At 39.2% G+C, this 16,004-nt stretch overlaps 1 protein-coding gene across 13 annotated transcripts in view; it reads left to right on the forward strand.

The window, feature by feature from the left end:
- Positions 1–16,004, forward strand: part of QRICH1 (glutamine rich 1) — a 52,314-nt gene that overhangs the window by 1,928 nt on the left and 34,382 nt on the right. For 6 of the 13 annotated variants that reach the window (XM_036100619.2, XM_036100620.2, XM_036100617.2 and 3 more), the window contains one exon: positions 8,262–8,591. In XM_036100619.2, the coding sequence (XP_035956512.1) occupies positions 8,283–8,591 (309 nt within the window). In that variant the 5' untranslated portion in view covers positions 8,262–8,282. Of the gene's footprint in view, positions 1–10; positions 1,964–8,261; positions 8,592–16,004 lie in introns of those variants that run through there. The other 7 variants (XM_078078334.1, XM_078078348.1, XM_078078341.1 and 4 more) reach the window with 4 other exon arrangements.

The following is a 16,004-nucleotide window of genomic DNA, read 5'->3' on the forward strand; positions in this document are numbered from 1 at the left end:
TTTCTAAGGACCTTAAATGGTTCAAAGAAAAGCAGTAAAGTTTGAGAAAGGCTTAAAATTTTAATATACCTTTTAGGCCTGCTTATTCTGGGATATCTTTGTTTTTAACTGTTAAGTTTGAGATCTGCCTTTTAAATTGGTGTTTGTAGATAATATTTTTTGTAAGCTCATTAATTTAGATTTACCTACTAGAAGATGTCCTACTTCCAGCCCTCTGTGATGAATAATTTGTGTACCTTTTCATGAACCTTTGCTTTCCACATTCCCTTTCCAGCTTACGTTGTTGCCATTTCACACAAAAGATCAAATAGGGGTTCAAATTTCTTATAATTTTGAATTGCTCCCTAAAGGTAACCAAAGTCAGGGGCTCTAGGTATGGCTGTCTTCCATTATGACAGCTTCAGAATCAGGGATCTCTTCCTTAAAGCTTGCATGCTGTCTTTTAATTTAATCAGTTGTGGTTTGTTCTTTATGTGTCATGCTTTTTGCTTGTCTACTTTTTAAATGGCCACTCTTTATCTGTAGTCTTATATTTCTCAGCCTCAGAATGAGATGTTATATGAACACCTGTTCTTTTCTGTTACTTTGTTCTTAGTTGCCCTGCATTTTGTTCCAGATGTTTTAAGTCCTCTCCAGGCTAAATGCTCCATTTGTCACACTGGATTGTGATTTCTGATTTTGGCTGCATGAACAAATGATAGATTAACCTCTTGCTTTGCTGAAAAGGGGGAAAGAATGAACCTTTGGTGTCACACTTGAGGCTAGAGCGAAATTGTAGGTAGAGCTGGTTGGCTGTGTCAGAAAGCTTTTTTTGTTTGTTTTTTGAAATATCTATCTGTAAATTCAGGTGGATCTGTATAAAATTTAATGAAAAGTTAATTGTAATGAAAAGTAAAATGAACCACTGTGTAACTACCACCTCTTCAAGAAGTGGAACAGTGCTAGCACCACTGCACCCTTCATTGGCCCCTTCCTAGTCATAGCTTCTCAACCACTAGAGATAATTTTCATTCTGACTTCTGTGACAATCGTGTTTTTTCTTTTTACTTTTATCACCTTCATATCCCTCAACAACATAGTTTTGTTTGCTTTTGAGTTTTATGTAAATGGAATCATGCTGTATTTTATGTTTTCCTTCTTTTAGCATTGCTAAATTCATCCATGTTGTGTGCTACTGTAGTTCATTCATTCCAGTTTCTTTGTAGTATTCAGCTATGTGACTGTATCACAATTTACTTATCCCTTCTACTATTGATAGACATCTAGTTTTCTTCCGGTTTGGACTGTTATTAACAGTACTACTGTGAACATTCTTGTATAAGTACCTTTCTGTATGTGTGTGTCATACACACCTAGAAATAGAATTCCTGGGTTATATGGAGGGAATATTGTCAGCTTTACTAGTTAATGCAAATGGTTGTGCCAATTTACAGCCCCATCAGTCTTTGGTGGGAATGTGAATATAAGATCCTGGTTGAAAGTGTGTTGTCCAAAAATAGAACCATGGCAAAAATGCCCCTAAATCAGGGATTCCTCTGGTAAAGGCATGGGGTAGATGAATGGCCCAATAGGATAATACCTATCACAAACCCTGTATTGGTTTAGTATCTTTTAAGAATAGAAGCATATCTCCCAATTTCCTTCTTTGAAATGATTCTTTATGTTAATTAGGACAAATGTGACTGCAACTCCTTAAAATAGAAATTGATTTCTTTTTTAATGTGAATGTGTTCTTCAAGCCAGACTTACAAAGCTATGAGGAGCCATCTACACATAGAGTAGATGTGAACCGTGAGAGGGGCCCAGTAACATGACTGGGTAAACAGGAAGAGGCAGGGCTCTGAGGCAGCTCAGAGTTTCTTCTTTTAGTCCATCTCATATTCAAGACCCACCTTGTGGAACTGCATGGGGAACTGGGAAGAGGTATCAGAAATTTGAGGCGACCCAAGATAGGATGATTCTGGTGAGTACTTAAGTCTTCCTTTAGTACCTAAATAGAAAAAAGAAACTGGCAAAGAGACCTATGAAAATGTAATAGATTGTTCCTTTAGAATAATCTTTGTCCATCATACCTTCTTGTGTTCTAGCTATAAAATAATAAAAGTAATGATAACTTTAATACATTGAGGGCCTAAATCTATGTCAGACACTGTGCTAAGCTCCAGTAGAAGGTAAAGGGGAAATACTAGTGATTAAAAGGTGTATACAAGTGAAAATTTCCTAGGTCTGTTGGTGTGGGGTTTGTCTGTTTATTGTTTTGCAAAGCAGCTATGCTTAAAAGTATTCAGAAGCAAATGCTTGTTTACAGACTCCCCTACCCCAATGAGCCCCAAAGTGTTTTCCTCGCTCTTTCCTTTTTGACTCCCAGAAATTGGGAGTATTCAACTGTCCCTTCAGCTTCATGTTTTTCTGAAGTATTTTAATTAATCAGTTTATTTACTGCTCCTCACCAAGTCTTTGACTTGGAGCTAATTAAGAATCTTGCTTCTTTGGGGTGGGTAGAGAGTTTCTCTATTTCTCCATTACCAAGGCTCACCCTTGTGTTTCTTGAGAGCAGCATCTTGAAGAAGTTAACAATCTTCATTATTATGCAAGCTCTGGTGCTTGATGATTTTGTCTTTAAGAGTTTCAGATTTTGAGGGAAAAATCATGCTATGATCAGCCAGAATTGTTTGTGTCTATTACTGTTACTGTGGTATAATCACTGTGTAAAAAGATTAATTTTTAATTATCTTTTTGATTTAATACAAATTGTGGAAAGTAATACAGGAGAGTATTAAACAGGAAGAAATTTAAGTCCTCTGTGATTCTACCACCAAGGCATAACTACTGTTGGCAGGTCTTTTTGCGTTTTTTTTCTTAGGCGTATAAACAATACTGGGATATATAAATACAATTGCATTGGTTTCCTTTTCACACATAACTTATTTCTGTGTTGTTAAATTTAAAAATTTAAATTAACTTTGTGTTGAGGGGACAAGGAATCTTCCAGATATTAACATTTCCCTCTCTCTCTCTCTTTTTTTTTTTTTTGCTACTGTGTTAATGGAAAGATCTGTAGAACACTTAGTGAATGCTTAGGAGTGGACTTTCTTTATATGAATTTGGTATATGATAACAGTGGCATTTCAAGTCAGTGGGCAAAGGAATTTCAATAATTCAATAAATAATACAGGGATGAGTTGTTTGCTCTTTGGAAAAAATAAAATTAGACTTGTACCTCACATTATGCAAAATAAATTTTAAATGGATCAAAGCATTGTATTAAAAAATTACACTGTAAGTCAAAAAAATTGTAGGTGAATAACGACCTGATTTTATGGTAGGGAGGGCTTTTTCTGAGCATAAAAACAAAGGAAGAAACCATGATCACCACTATTGAGAATTTGCTTAATTTTTCTGTGTTTTTTTTTTTTTACTCACTGACTAGTCTAAAATATTTAAATATTATTTTTGAAGCTTTCCCTCCACCCCCCACCCCTTCTAAACAGCACTTTTGTGTCAGGTCAAATGCTGACTTAGTGTATTTTCATTATTGGGATGTGTCAGTCTGGTGGATACTGCCAAGTGAGCAGGTTAAAAGGACAAGAAATGAAGCCATGTGTGTTTTAGTCTGTATAAATGGGCAGATTGGAATGTTCTTTCAAATTGGCCTTTTCCATTAAATTTTTATGTTCTCCAGGGGGCGCCTGGCTGGCTCAGTAGAGCATGCAACTCTTGATCTCTGGGTTGTGAGTTTGGCCCCACCTTGGGTGTAGAGACTACTTAAAAATAAAATCTTAAAAAAATTTTTTTAGGTTCTCCATTGAGTCCATTATTGGTTAATATTTTTAGCTTCCTCTGATTCATTGGTTCTCAAAGGATTCTTTGGACTTGTACAGACAGAGTCAGTGAAGAACCTCCTAGGGGCTTAGTGAAAGAAAAAAAGCAATGGGAATTGGGAAGCTGTGGCTTCTGCTTGAAGCTCCACTAACTACAGTGGGCTCTAAGCTTGGAGCACTGCAGAGGGTTTTTATACTTTGTAGTCTAAACTGTTTAAAATACAAAAGGTGTCTTTATCATAGGATGTTTCAGATATTTCGCAAAGAAGAATAGGAAGAATATCTGTTGAGCCTTTATCAACATTTTCTGAGTTTTATAGAATTTTTCTTCTTCAAACTGTTGGTGTTTTGTTTTAATGAAATCCTAAAGAATGAACTTTGAGACTTCATAGCAGAAACATTCCCAAGCTTTTATTCCATTCTTTTTTTTTTTTTAATTTAATTAATTTTTGAGTAGGCTCCATGGGGCCCAACACGAGGTTCGAAGTCACGACCCTGGGATCTTGACCTGAGCTGAGATCAAGAGTTGGACACTTAACTGACCGAGCCACCCAGGCACCCCTTATTCCATTCTTTCTGAGAGCTGAATATCCATCTTATTTGTCCTTTTTGGAATAAATTTATAGTTGGACTAGAGTTTCTTACAGTGATTTGTCTTTTTTTTTTTTTTTTAAGATATTTTATTTTCTGCCAGAGAGAGAGACAGCAAGAGAGGGAACACAAGCCGGGGGAGAGAGGGAGAGAGAAGTAGGCTTCCTGCAGAGCAGGGAGCCCGATGCGGGGCTTGATCCCAGGACCCTGGGATCATGACCTGAGCCGAAGGCAGACGCTTAACGACTGAGCCACCCAGGCGCCCCCTTATAGTGATTTATCTTAAGATCCTATTCTAGAAATACAGGTAGCATTTGTTTGGAGCAGAATGGTTTTTATCATCTTTGGAACCTTGATTTAAAAAAAAAAACATCCTGAGTTTAGTTTGGTATGAAATGCTGTATTCTAAAATGCTGTAAACTATTGATTAATTAGAAGCTCTACTCCCTTTGCTAAAGGCTTGTGAAAAATAGAAGATGCAGGACTTTAGTTTCCTTATTTTACATAGTAGGAAGTCTAGAGATACTCTAAACTTAGTAAGTCTACAAGTAGAGGTTTAAAGCTATGAAAGTGATCATGGCAAAAATAACAATGTGATTGGCAGGGGTTGGTGAGAGGAGGATGATTTAAATGCCCTAAACTTACCTTTCCTGAAGGACAGGTCAGTGTTTAAAATTGGTAGATCAAGAAAGCATACTTGTTTTTTTGTGGGTTTTTTAAAATTATTTTTCTGTACTATTTGAATATTTTTTCTTAGAAAATGGGTGTGTTACTTGTACTTTCCCCCCACAACCAAAACAAAAACAAACCAGAAAACTAGGTTATAATTCTACCCTGAAAACTAAAGAAAAGTTGTTTCCAGAAAAAGAAGTTGGTGCGGTTCTCCTTTATATCTAATATCAGGCTTCAGATGAGGCTTAAGCCTCCTGATTACTGAAACTTGGAATAATGAAGGGAAATAAGTCACTAGAAGATTTAGGGCCTGCCTTTATCAAACAACGTTTGTATGAAGGTTTTCTGATTCTGTAAACTTAATTTGTAACTTTTGGGGGTATTTGTGTGTGTTTGTATTTATTTTCTCCCAGATTTGAGACAAAAAAAGGTTTTGCTACATGGTTCTCCATACTTTTTTTAAAAATTGCTTTGGGATGCCTAGGTGGCTCAGTTGTTAAGCGTCTGCCTTCGGCTCAGGTCATGATCCCAGGGTTCTGGGATCGAGTCCCACATCGGGCTCCTTGCTCAGTGAGGAGCCTGCTTCTTCTCCCTCTGCTGCTTCCCCTGCTTGTGCTCTCTCTCTCTCTCTGACAAATAAATAAATAAAAATCTTTAAAAAAATAAAAATAAAAAAATTGCGTTGACACAGTAGCTATGATTCCAGTACAGTCTTCAGAATTCAAGCAGTCTCTCAGTATTTTATGGGAATGCAACTAATTGTTGAAGAAAATAAATTTGGGGAAATGTAAGTTTCAGTTGACCTCTGCCATTCTTTTATAATGGAGGTGGAAAACTGAAATATGTAACAGCATGGTAGAGAACCAGTTAATTATGTTCATATATCTCTCCTTTGTTCCTTTTTGAGCCAGAAGTGTAGGTGTGATTAGGTATTTAGAGTCAGTCACATGTCGAGCATTTTGTAATGTTGTTGGGGCTATATTATGAGAGCTGCCTTCTTCAGAAGGAAATTCCAGTCAGTCATGATGCTCTTATCAGAGGGGAGATATGACACAGTCTGTACCTGTAGTGAGTGAGTTGGGTCACCTACACTGGAATGTCCTTCTCTGAATAGGTAACAGAAGGATGAGGTGCTTGGCCTTGCGGTGGTCTTATTCATTTGTGCCATGGACATCATTGAGAGCTTAATTTCAAAGTCTCATAACAGACCTCCTAATTTTCAACTCTGAGAAAAGATACCTGAATGCCCCAGCAGCAGAGAGAAGGGAGAACTGAGCAAGGGAGATGGTCAGAAGAGAAGTGAGAAAGGGACAGACGAGTTAATTTCAGATTAGAGGCTGTCAGCAAAGGCTTTAACCTTGCCCTCACCTGACCTGCACTTGCTATTCTCTGCACTTTATTGTTCTTGGGGTTTCCTGAGAAATAGAGGCTCTCCTGAGAGTAGTGGCCTAGGATTTGATTTTAGGCAGACAAGGTATATGTGGTGTTTTTTATTTATGGAGAAATATATTTAGAATATATTATATGCATCATTATAAAAGATTTATTGTTGGGTCTATTCTCTTTGAAAGCACCCAAATATAACTTGTATAGTATACTTACAGTGTCCCACAGAAATGTTGCCAGTGTTAGTAACTTAATAGCAGTAAGAATCATATGTTTTCTTTGGTCTCACACTTGTCCTGGATATATAGGTTCTTTTCCCATGATATATACTAACCATTTACCAAGAAAAAGGGTAACATTTATGGTTGTAAGTTACAGATGTTACAGAGACAAAAGAGCCATAATCCTTTTTTTACATTCAGTTGCAAATACAACATACATGTATATACATATATGTACCTACTGTGTGTCAGCCATTCAGAGAGTTTCGGGACACAGTCTTGTCTGCCAGGAGTTTAGTCAGGTGGAAGAGATGAGATGATTACCCATATGCCTTATGTCTGTAACGTAAGGTAGAACATCTGGGCAGTGAAAGAGAGACTGGTATTTCTAGCCTTGATGCCCTTCTAGCCTTTCCTTGATGGCTCAAGGAAACAAATCACTTTTCCATTTGCGATTGACGGAGAGTCCTTTTTGGCAAAAAGGTTCACATGGTTTGTGTGACTCTCATATCCTGCTGCTGCTTTTGTTCTGGAGGTGGTTCTGACCCAGAGGGGAGGGAACGGTATGAAAGCAGCAGTGGCAAGGCACTCAGCAGTCCATAGATAGATTGCATGGTTGCGCCCTGGTAATTGAGAATTACTATCTATCCCTGCAGGTTAATTCTTAGGGTAAATACCACAATGAAAAACTTGCTGAATTGATTTCTGAATTTTAGTAGTGACCTAGTTAATTTAAAGCACTATTCAACTCCCTCCCCCCAACTAATTTTAATAATATTAGTTAGTACTTAAATAGTGCTATCTATGTTGGATGCTCTTCTAAGTACTTTACGTATGTTTAACCTTTATGGCAATTCTGTATGGTAGATACTCTTTTGTCCCCATTTTATACACAAGAGAACTAAGGTTAACTAACTTGTCCAGGGTTTCAGCGCTAAGGAGAGATCAAGCTGGGATTTGGACCCTGGCAGGCTAGCTCCAAAATCCATGCTTTTGACCAGTAAGTTGTGCTATAAAACAATGTGAGCAGTATATGGCAAACGGATTTTTGGTGTTTCTGGTGGAAGATGAAGTATATATTCCCTTTCTCTAGGGTCTTGCTACAGCTAGATGGCATATGTGTTCTTCACTCTAGGACATCATTGGCAGCAGAAATTGAACATGTCAGTAGGAATCCCTGCTCCTAGCTTCCTTGGTAGTCCTCTCTGTGATGGTCACAGAGTAGTTTTGCATGTGACTTTTACTGTCCAGTGCTTGGCTCTGCAGAGAAGATGGCATTGACCTAGTGCTGGGTGGAGAGTGTGTTTTCAGCCTGTTTCATCCAGTACTGTGACGCATGCTTTGTTTTTTGTTTTCAGTGTGAAAGTTTGATTTAAGAAATGTTTATAGAAACAATTTTTAGACACTGTTAACTAAAAAGAGAATAAGGTGGTATAATAACTTTATTTTGAATTCTAGATATACAAAGCTGCCTTGAATATTCCACTCTGTTGCAAGCATGATTGCTCTGCATTTCAAAATATGAAAACAGTAGCATGATTTTGACTTCTGACATTTATTTTATTTCTAGGAACCCTGAGGACTCTGCAATATGAATAATTCTCTGGAAAACACCATTTCCTTTGAAGAGTACATCAGAGTAAAGGCGCGGTCTGTCCCGCAACACAGGATGAAGGAATTTCTGGACTCGCTAGCCTCTAAGGGGCCGGAAGCCCTTCAGGAGTTCCAGCAGACAGCTACCACTACCATGGTGTACCAACAGGGTGGGAACTGCATTTACACAGACAGCACCGAAGTGGCTGGGTCTTTGCTTGAACTTGCCTGTCCAGTCACCACCAGTGTTCAGCCACAAACCCAACAAGAACAGCAGATTCAGGTTCAACAGCCACAGCAGGTTCAGGTAAAAGGGAGATGTTGAGGTGCATTCTGTTTAACAGATTTTATTTGCCATCAGGGTTTTGGTTAGTAGGAACATCACATCTTATATACAAATGTCCGAGGTTGTTTTCACTAAGGGGAGTACTCTGGTATTTTAAAAAACATTTTATTTAACATAAAGGCTTTCATAATACAGACTAAAAATATTTGCAACTACCATAAACTAAAAAGATTACAGATACTTGCCATTTGCTTTGGAGAATTGAACAGTATAGGAATTAGTGGTCTTCTGGGACTGGATTTGGATGTGACACAGCTGTGTGTAACTGAAGGTTCCCTTTTGTCTGTGTCACCCTGAACAGATCAAGGGCAGAGGAGGGGCTCGTGTTAGCTCATTATTTAAAGCATGATGTTTGAAACTTGTTTTAAAATGGATATGATATATTTTAGTGATCTTCATTTAGTTTTGTGGTTCCCTGACTTAGGTCACTTGTAGATTTCTAGGTCTGCATTTACTATTTGTAATCCTCAGGAAATAATGCTAATTGATAATGAGCTTACAGAAAGAGGAGAAACTTAATACATTTGCTGAGAAGGTAAAAGTGCCTCTTTAGGGGTTCCTTATATGAAACTAACAGTATGCTCCATTTACAAATGCTGCTTTCTTGCTCCTGTCTATTGTGATTCTGTTTCATTCTGCCCTCACTGCTTTTTCCACCAAGAGAATTAGAAAGGGTAGAACCTCACGGACGGGCAAGGACTGTGGAGAGGTGTGTCTGATGAGATAGAAAGACTGTGGCCTCTTTGCTTCTTAGGAATGCAGGCAGGTATATTGGAAGGACCTGGGCTCTGGAGTAGGATTCCTGGGTTTAAATCTGGCTTGACCTACTATTTGTTGACATGATTTAAATCTTTTCAGCCCTAGATTTTTCATCTGTTAAATTTAGTGAGACTGAATGAGATAATAGACAAGAAAACATTTAGCACGTGGAGGAATGCAGTCATTGTTTTTTCCTTTTTTTTTTTTTTTTTAAGATTTTATTTATTTGACAGAGAGCACAAGCGGGAAGCAGCAGGCAGTGGGAGAGAGAGAAACAGGCTTTTCGCTGAGCAGGGAGCCTGATGCAGGTCTCAGTCCCAGGACTCTGGGATCATGACCTGAGCTGAAGGCAGACTCTTAACCAACTGAGCCACCCAGGTGCCCCTGTTTTTTCCATTCTTTATAAGGAAGGAGGGGTACAGGAAAGGTAGATAAGAGGAGGCTGACTTTTTGGTTTGAGAAATTATTCTGCTGTTACTTACAGCATGGACTTCCTTTTTCCTAAGATTAAAATGGTTTGGGATATGGGCGTCAGACTGGCTAAATCCGTAGAGTATGCGATGTGACTCTTGATCTTGGGGTCTTGAGTTCAAGCCTCATGCTGGGCATAGAGCTCACTTTAAAAAAAAAAAAGGGAAAAAGAATGGTTTGGGATTTGAGTCTAAAGTGTTGTTTGAGACTTTATGTTTAAGATGGCTGACTGAGGTCACCTATTAACATCTTCTTTCCTCAAAACACCTGTAAATAAAAGAAGAAATATAAATAGAATAAATCCATGAGATACAAGCACTGAGCATGGAGCTTGCTTAAGATTCTTTCTCTCCCTCTGCCACTCCCACCACTTGCGCTCTCTCTCACTTAAAAAAACAAAAAAAAAACCTCTTTTTTTTTTTGTTTTTTTAAGATTTTATTTATTTATTTGAGAGAGAGAATGAGAGAGAGAGAGCACATGAGAGGGGGGAGGGTCAGAGGGAGAAGCAGACTCCCTGCTGAGCAGGGAGCCCGATATGGGACTCGATCCAGGGACTCCAGGATCATGACCTGAGCCGAAGGCAGTCGCTTAACCAACTGAGCCACCCAGGCACCCCCCAAAAAAAACTCTTACGGCAGATATAGTTTCATTAATTACTGGCTTAAGCCAGAGGGATTTAATTTTTCTAAAAGTTGGCTTTGTAGATTTAATTTAAATAAAGATTAAATTGATATTAATTAATGTTACTTACATGAAAATTGACATTGTTAATCTAAAGCTACCAAAATCATGAGCCAGATAATATGACTGATGATACAACTTTATATAAGACTTCGAAAAAAACATTTTTTTTCCTGAGTGACATCAGAATCAAATATATGCCTCGCAGTTACAAAATTATTATACAGGGGTGCCTGGGTGGCTCAGTTGGTTAAGCCTCCAACTCTTGATCTCAGCTCAGGTCTTGATCTCAGGGTCGTGATCTCAGGGTCGTGAGTTCAAGCCCAGCTTGAACGCTCAGCTCCATGCCCACTTAAAAAAAAACACCACAGAATTACTATATACACACGTCAGTTTCTTGATCTCTTTTATAGGTCTATCTATACTCAGTTTAAAAGGATAGTTTTTTGTTTTTTTTTTAAGATTTTATTTATTTGACAGAGAAAGAGAGCACAAGTAGGCAGAGCAGCAGGCAGAGGCAGAGGGAGAGGGAGAAGCAGGCTCTCTGCCCAGCAGGGAGCCGGACATGGGGCTCGATCCCAGGACCCTGGGATCGTGACCTGAGCCGAAGGCAGCCGCTTAACCAACTGAGCCACCCAGGTGCCCCAAAAGAATAGTTTTTGAAACTAAAAATAGCACATGAGACATAGGGAGGTCAAGTCCTGTATCAGTAGATACTGTTTGCACCCAAACTGTTTTAACTGGAGCCTGTGCTTCTAAATAGTGTTTCTAATACATAAAGAACTCTTAGAAAGTAGAAAAAAATAATCTAGTAAAAAAAAATGAACAAAGGATATAAGTAGTTTATGGAAGAGGAAACACAGGTGGTGATCATAAGCATATCAGATGTTTCATACTACTGGTGATTATAGAAGTATAAATTTTAAAAGTGAAATATATTTCATTTATTAGATAGGAAAACATTTACAAAGATTTCACCCAGGACAGCAAGGATATGGAGAAGATAAATTTGTAACTTTGGGGCGCCTAGGTGGCTCAGTCAGTTAAGCATCTGTCTTTGGCTCAGGTCATGATCCAAGGGTCCTGGGATCAAGCCCTGCATCTGGCTTCCTGCTCAGTGGAGAGCCTGCTTCTCCCTCTCCCTCTGCTGCTTGTGCTCTTTCGTTTGCTCACTGTCTCTCAAGTGAATAAATAAACTCTTTTTTAAAAAATGCAAAAAAAAATTAGTGTAACTTCTTGGAAGTGATTTTGCCAATACTTGTCAAATGTTTAAGTGTGCATACCTTTGGTCTTGCATTTGTGTTCACAGATATATGTGTATATAGGGGTATTCACTGCTGCACTAATAGTAGTAGTAATACTAGAAACAAGTCACTCAGTAAGAGAAATGGCAAAAATGGTACAATTGTAGTGTAGTGTCCTATGTGCCAGAAGAATGAGGTAGATCTATGTATTTTGACAGGGTAGGATGTTTAACACATTGCTGAGTGTCAAAACCAGTTTAGTATCACTGATTTTTAACATGTAGAATGTAGTGGTCCTTAAATAATAGTAGTGAAGTTCAAAACAGTAATTGGGTTCAGGAGTGGGGTGCTAAGGAGGAGAGCTCGAATTTTTATTTGTTTGTTTATTTATTTTTAAGTAGGCTCCATGCTGGGCTTGAATTTTTAAGTAAACATGAGGGACTCCTGGATGACTCAGTCAGTTGAGCATCTGACTCTTACTTTCAGCTCAGGTTGTTGTCTCAGGTTTATGGGATCAAAGCTCTGCATTAGGCTCCTCACTTAGTGGGAGTCTGCTTCTCTCTCTCTCACTCTGCCTCTCCCCCTGCTCACATGTGCTCACTCTCTCTAAAAATAAATCTTAAAAAAAAAAAAAAAAAACTAATTTTGTGATGAGACGAAAGTGCTGTTTGGAAATATTTTGCTTTGAACTTGTAGGTATAGGGCAATGAATCTTTTTTTTTTTTCTTTTATTATGTTATGTTAATCACAATACATTACATCATTAGTTTTTGGTGTAGCGTTCCATGATTCATTGTTTGCGTATAACACCCAGCGTTCCATTCAGTACATGTCCTCTTTAATACCCATCACTAGGCTAACCCATCCTCCCACCCCCCTCCCCTCTAGAACCCTCAGTTTGTTTCTCTGAGTCCATAGTCTCTCATGGTTTGTCTCCCCCTCCGAATTTCCCCCCTTCATTTTTCCCTTTCTACTATCTTCTTTTTTTTTTTTTTTAACATATAACGTATTATTTGTTTCAGAGGTACAGGTCTGTGATTCAACAGTCTTAAATAATTCACAGTTCTCACCATAGCACATACCCTCCCCAATGTCTATCACCCAGCCACCCCATCCCTCCCACCCCCACCACTCCAGCAACCCTCAGTTTGTTTCCTGAGATTAAGAATTCCTCATATCCGTGAGATCATATGATACATGCCTTTGTCTGATTGACTTATTTTGCTCCGCATAATACCCTCCAGTTCCATCCATGTTGTTGCAAAAGGCAAGGTTTCATTCCTTTTGATGGCTGCATAATATTACATTGTGTATATATACCACATCTTCTTTATCCATTCATCTGTCGATGGACATCTGGGCTCTTTCCATAGTTTGGCTATTGTGGACAGTGCTGCTATAAACATTGGAGTGCATGTACTACCGCTTTGGATCACTACATTTGTATCTTTGGGGTAAATACCCATTAGTGCAATTGCTGGGTCGTAGGGTAGCTGTATTTTCAACTTTTTGAGGAACCTCCATACTGTTTTCCAGAGTGGCTGCACCAGCTTGCATTCCCACCAACAGTGTAGGAGGGTTCCCCTTTCTCCACATCCCCGCCAACATCTGTCGTTTCCTGACTTGTTAATTTTAGCCATTCTGACTGATGTGAGGTGGTATCTCACTGAGGTTTTGATTTGGATTTCCCTGATGCTGAGCGATGTTGAGCACTTTTTCATGTGTCTGTTGGCCATTTGGATGTCTTCTTTGGAAAAATGTCTGTTCATTCTTCTGCCCATTTCTTGATTGGATCATTTGTTCTTTGGATGTTGAGTTTGATAAGTTCTTTATAGATTTTGGATACTAGTAGGGCAATGATTCTTAACCTTTTCTTCCCTGTCCCAGACATCTTATGTCTCTATGTATAAAGTCCTTTGCTCTAGATGCTTGGGTACAATGGTGAACAAGACAGAAAGCTCCCTGATCTTGTGGAGCATAATATTATAGCTGGAAGGAGATAGATGGTACATAAGACAAATCTTGTTATAGGGGCGCCTGGATGGCTCAGTTGGTTAAGCGACTGCCTTCGGCTCAGGTCATGATCCCGGGGTCCTGGGATCGAGCCCCGCATCAGGCTCCCTGCTCGGCTGGAAGCCTGCTTCTCCCTCTCCCACTCCCCCTACTTCTGTTCCCCCTCACGCTGTCTCTCTCTCTGTCAATTAAATAAATAAATAAAATCTTTAAAAAAAAAAAATCTTGTTATATAGTGATGAATGCAGAGGAGTGAAACGAAGGTAGATGGGGGGATCAGGATAAGCCCCAGTGTGCTCTTTTTCTTTTTTTTTTTTTAAAGATTTTATTTATTTATTTTTGAGAGAGAGAGAGAGAGAGAACAAGTGGGGGGAGGGGCAGAGGGAGAAGTAGGCTCCCCGCTGAGCAGGGAGCCCGATGTGGGACTCAATCCCAGGACCCTGGGATCATGACCTGAGCCGAAGGCAGACGCTTAACCGACTGAGCCACCCAGGTGCCCAGCCCAAGTGTGCTCTTAACATTGAGTTAAGACCAAAGGGTGTTGGCAGATGAACCATGGTGGTTATCTGAGGAAAGAGCATTCCAAATCAGAAAGCCCTAAGGTGGGAGCCTGCTTATTTTAAAAAATGGCAAAAAGGCTGGGGTGCCTGGGTAGCTCAGTTGGTTAAATGCCTGACTTGATTTTAGCGCAGGTCTTGATCTCAGGGTAATGAGTTCAAGCCCCATGTTGGGCTCTGCGCTGGACTAGGAATGTACTTAAAAAAAAAAAAAAAAAGCAGAAAGGCACTGAATGAATGGATGGATGAGGCTAGAGAGGTGACATATGTACATATTGAAATGTAGGTCTGAACAGACTTGCCTTCTCAATTTACATGGTTAAAAGACTCCTTGCCACATGGTACAGTTGACTCTTGAACAATGTGGGGTTAGGGATATTGACTCCCTGCACAGGTGGAAATCATGTAATTTTTTTTTTTTTTAAGATTTTTATTATTTGTCAGAGAGAGAGTACACAAGCAGGGGGAGCGGCAGGCAGAAGGAGAAGCAGGCTGCCTGCTGAGCAGGACCCTGGGATCATGACCTGAATAGAAGGCAGCCGCTTAACCGACTAAACCACCCAGGCGTCCCTCTTCATGTAATTTTCACTCCCCAAAAACTTAATAGCCTACTGCTGACTGGAAGCCTTACTGACAACATTAGCAGTCAATTAGCACATATTTTGTATGTTGTATGTATTGTATACTGTATTCTCATAATCTAGAGAAAAAATGTTATAAAGCAAATCATAAGGAAGAGAAAATACATTTTCTTTTTTTAAAGATTTTATTTATTTGAGAGAGTATGCGTGTGCATGTGAGGGTGGGGAGCAGAGGCAGAGAATCTCGTGGATTCCACGGAGCCCGATGTGGGGCAGGGCTCAATGTCATGACCCATGAAATCATGACCTGAGCTGGACACTTAACCGATTGAGCCACCTAGGTGCCCCAAGAAAATACATTTTCAATACTATACTGCATTTATCAAAAAAAAACTCCTGCCTATAAGTGGGCCCATGCAGTTCAAACCCAAGTTGTTCAAGGGTCAGCTGTATTGTGTCTCAACCTAACCCTTTTTTTTTTTTAAGGTTTTATTTATTTATTTGATAGAGAGAGGGAGAGTGAAAGGGAGAAGCAGGCTCCCTTCTGAGCAGAGACCCTGACATGGTGCTCAATCCCAGGACCCTGAGGCCATGACCTGAGCTGAAGGCAGACGCTCAACCAACTGAGCCACTCAGGTGCCCCTCAACCTAACCCTTTTGATAAGAATTAAAAATTATGTCTATATTAATGTTATTTAAAATTTCAAAACAGTTTACTGTCTTGAGAACCTAGGCTGTAAATTTCAAAACAATTTACTATCTTGGAACCTAGATTTTTTTTTTTTTATTGTGGCAAAATTAGATTGCTTTTTAAAAACTGTTAACCACCTTGGATAGCTTCCTCTGTCAGACTTCCTCATCTGTCCAGCCTAGAAGCAGCACATACATTGTTGGATTTGACACAGTAATTACATCCTTAGAACAGTTTTAGTGAATTGGTGGGAGACAAAGGTACATGTTAAAGGTTAATCACAAAAGTAGCTATCTGAGTAAGTCTCACTGTGTTCTTTTACTCTCTACTACTAACACAGTCACACTTCAGGCCACCAAATGTGTGGGTTTTTTCC

The sequence above is a fragment of the Halichoerus grypus genome, chromosome 1 (assembly GCF_964656455.1).
Source record: "Halichoerus grypus chromosome 1, mHalGry1.hap1.1, whole genome shotgun sequence".
Lineage (NCBI taxonomy): Eukaryota > Metazoa > Chordata > Mammalia > Carnivora > Phocidae > Halichoerus > Halichoerus grypus.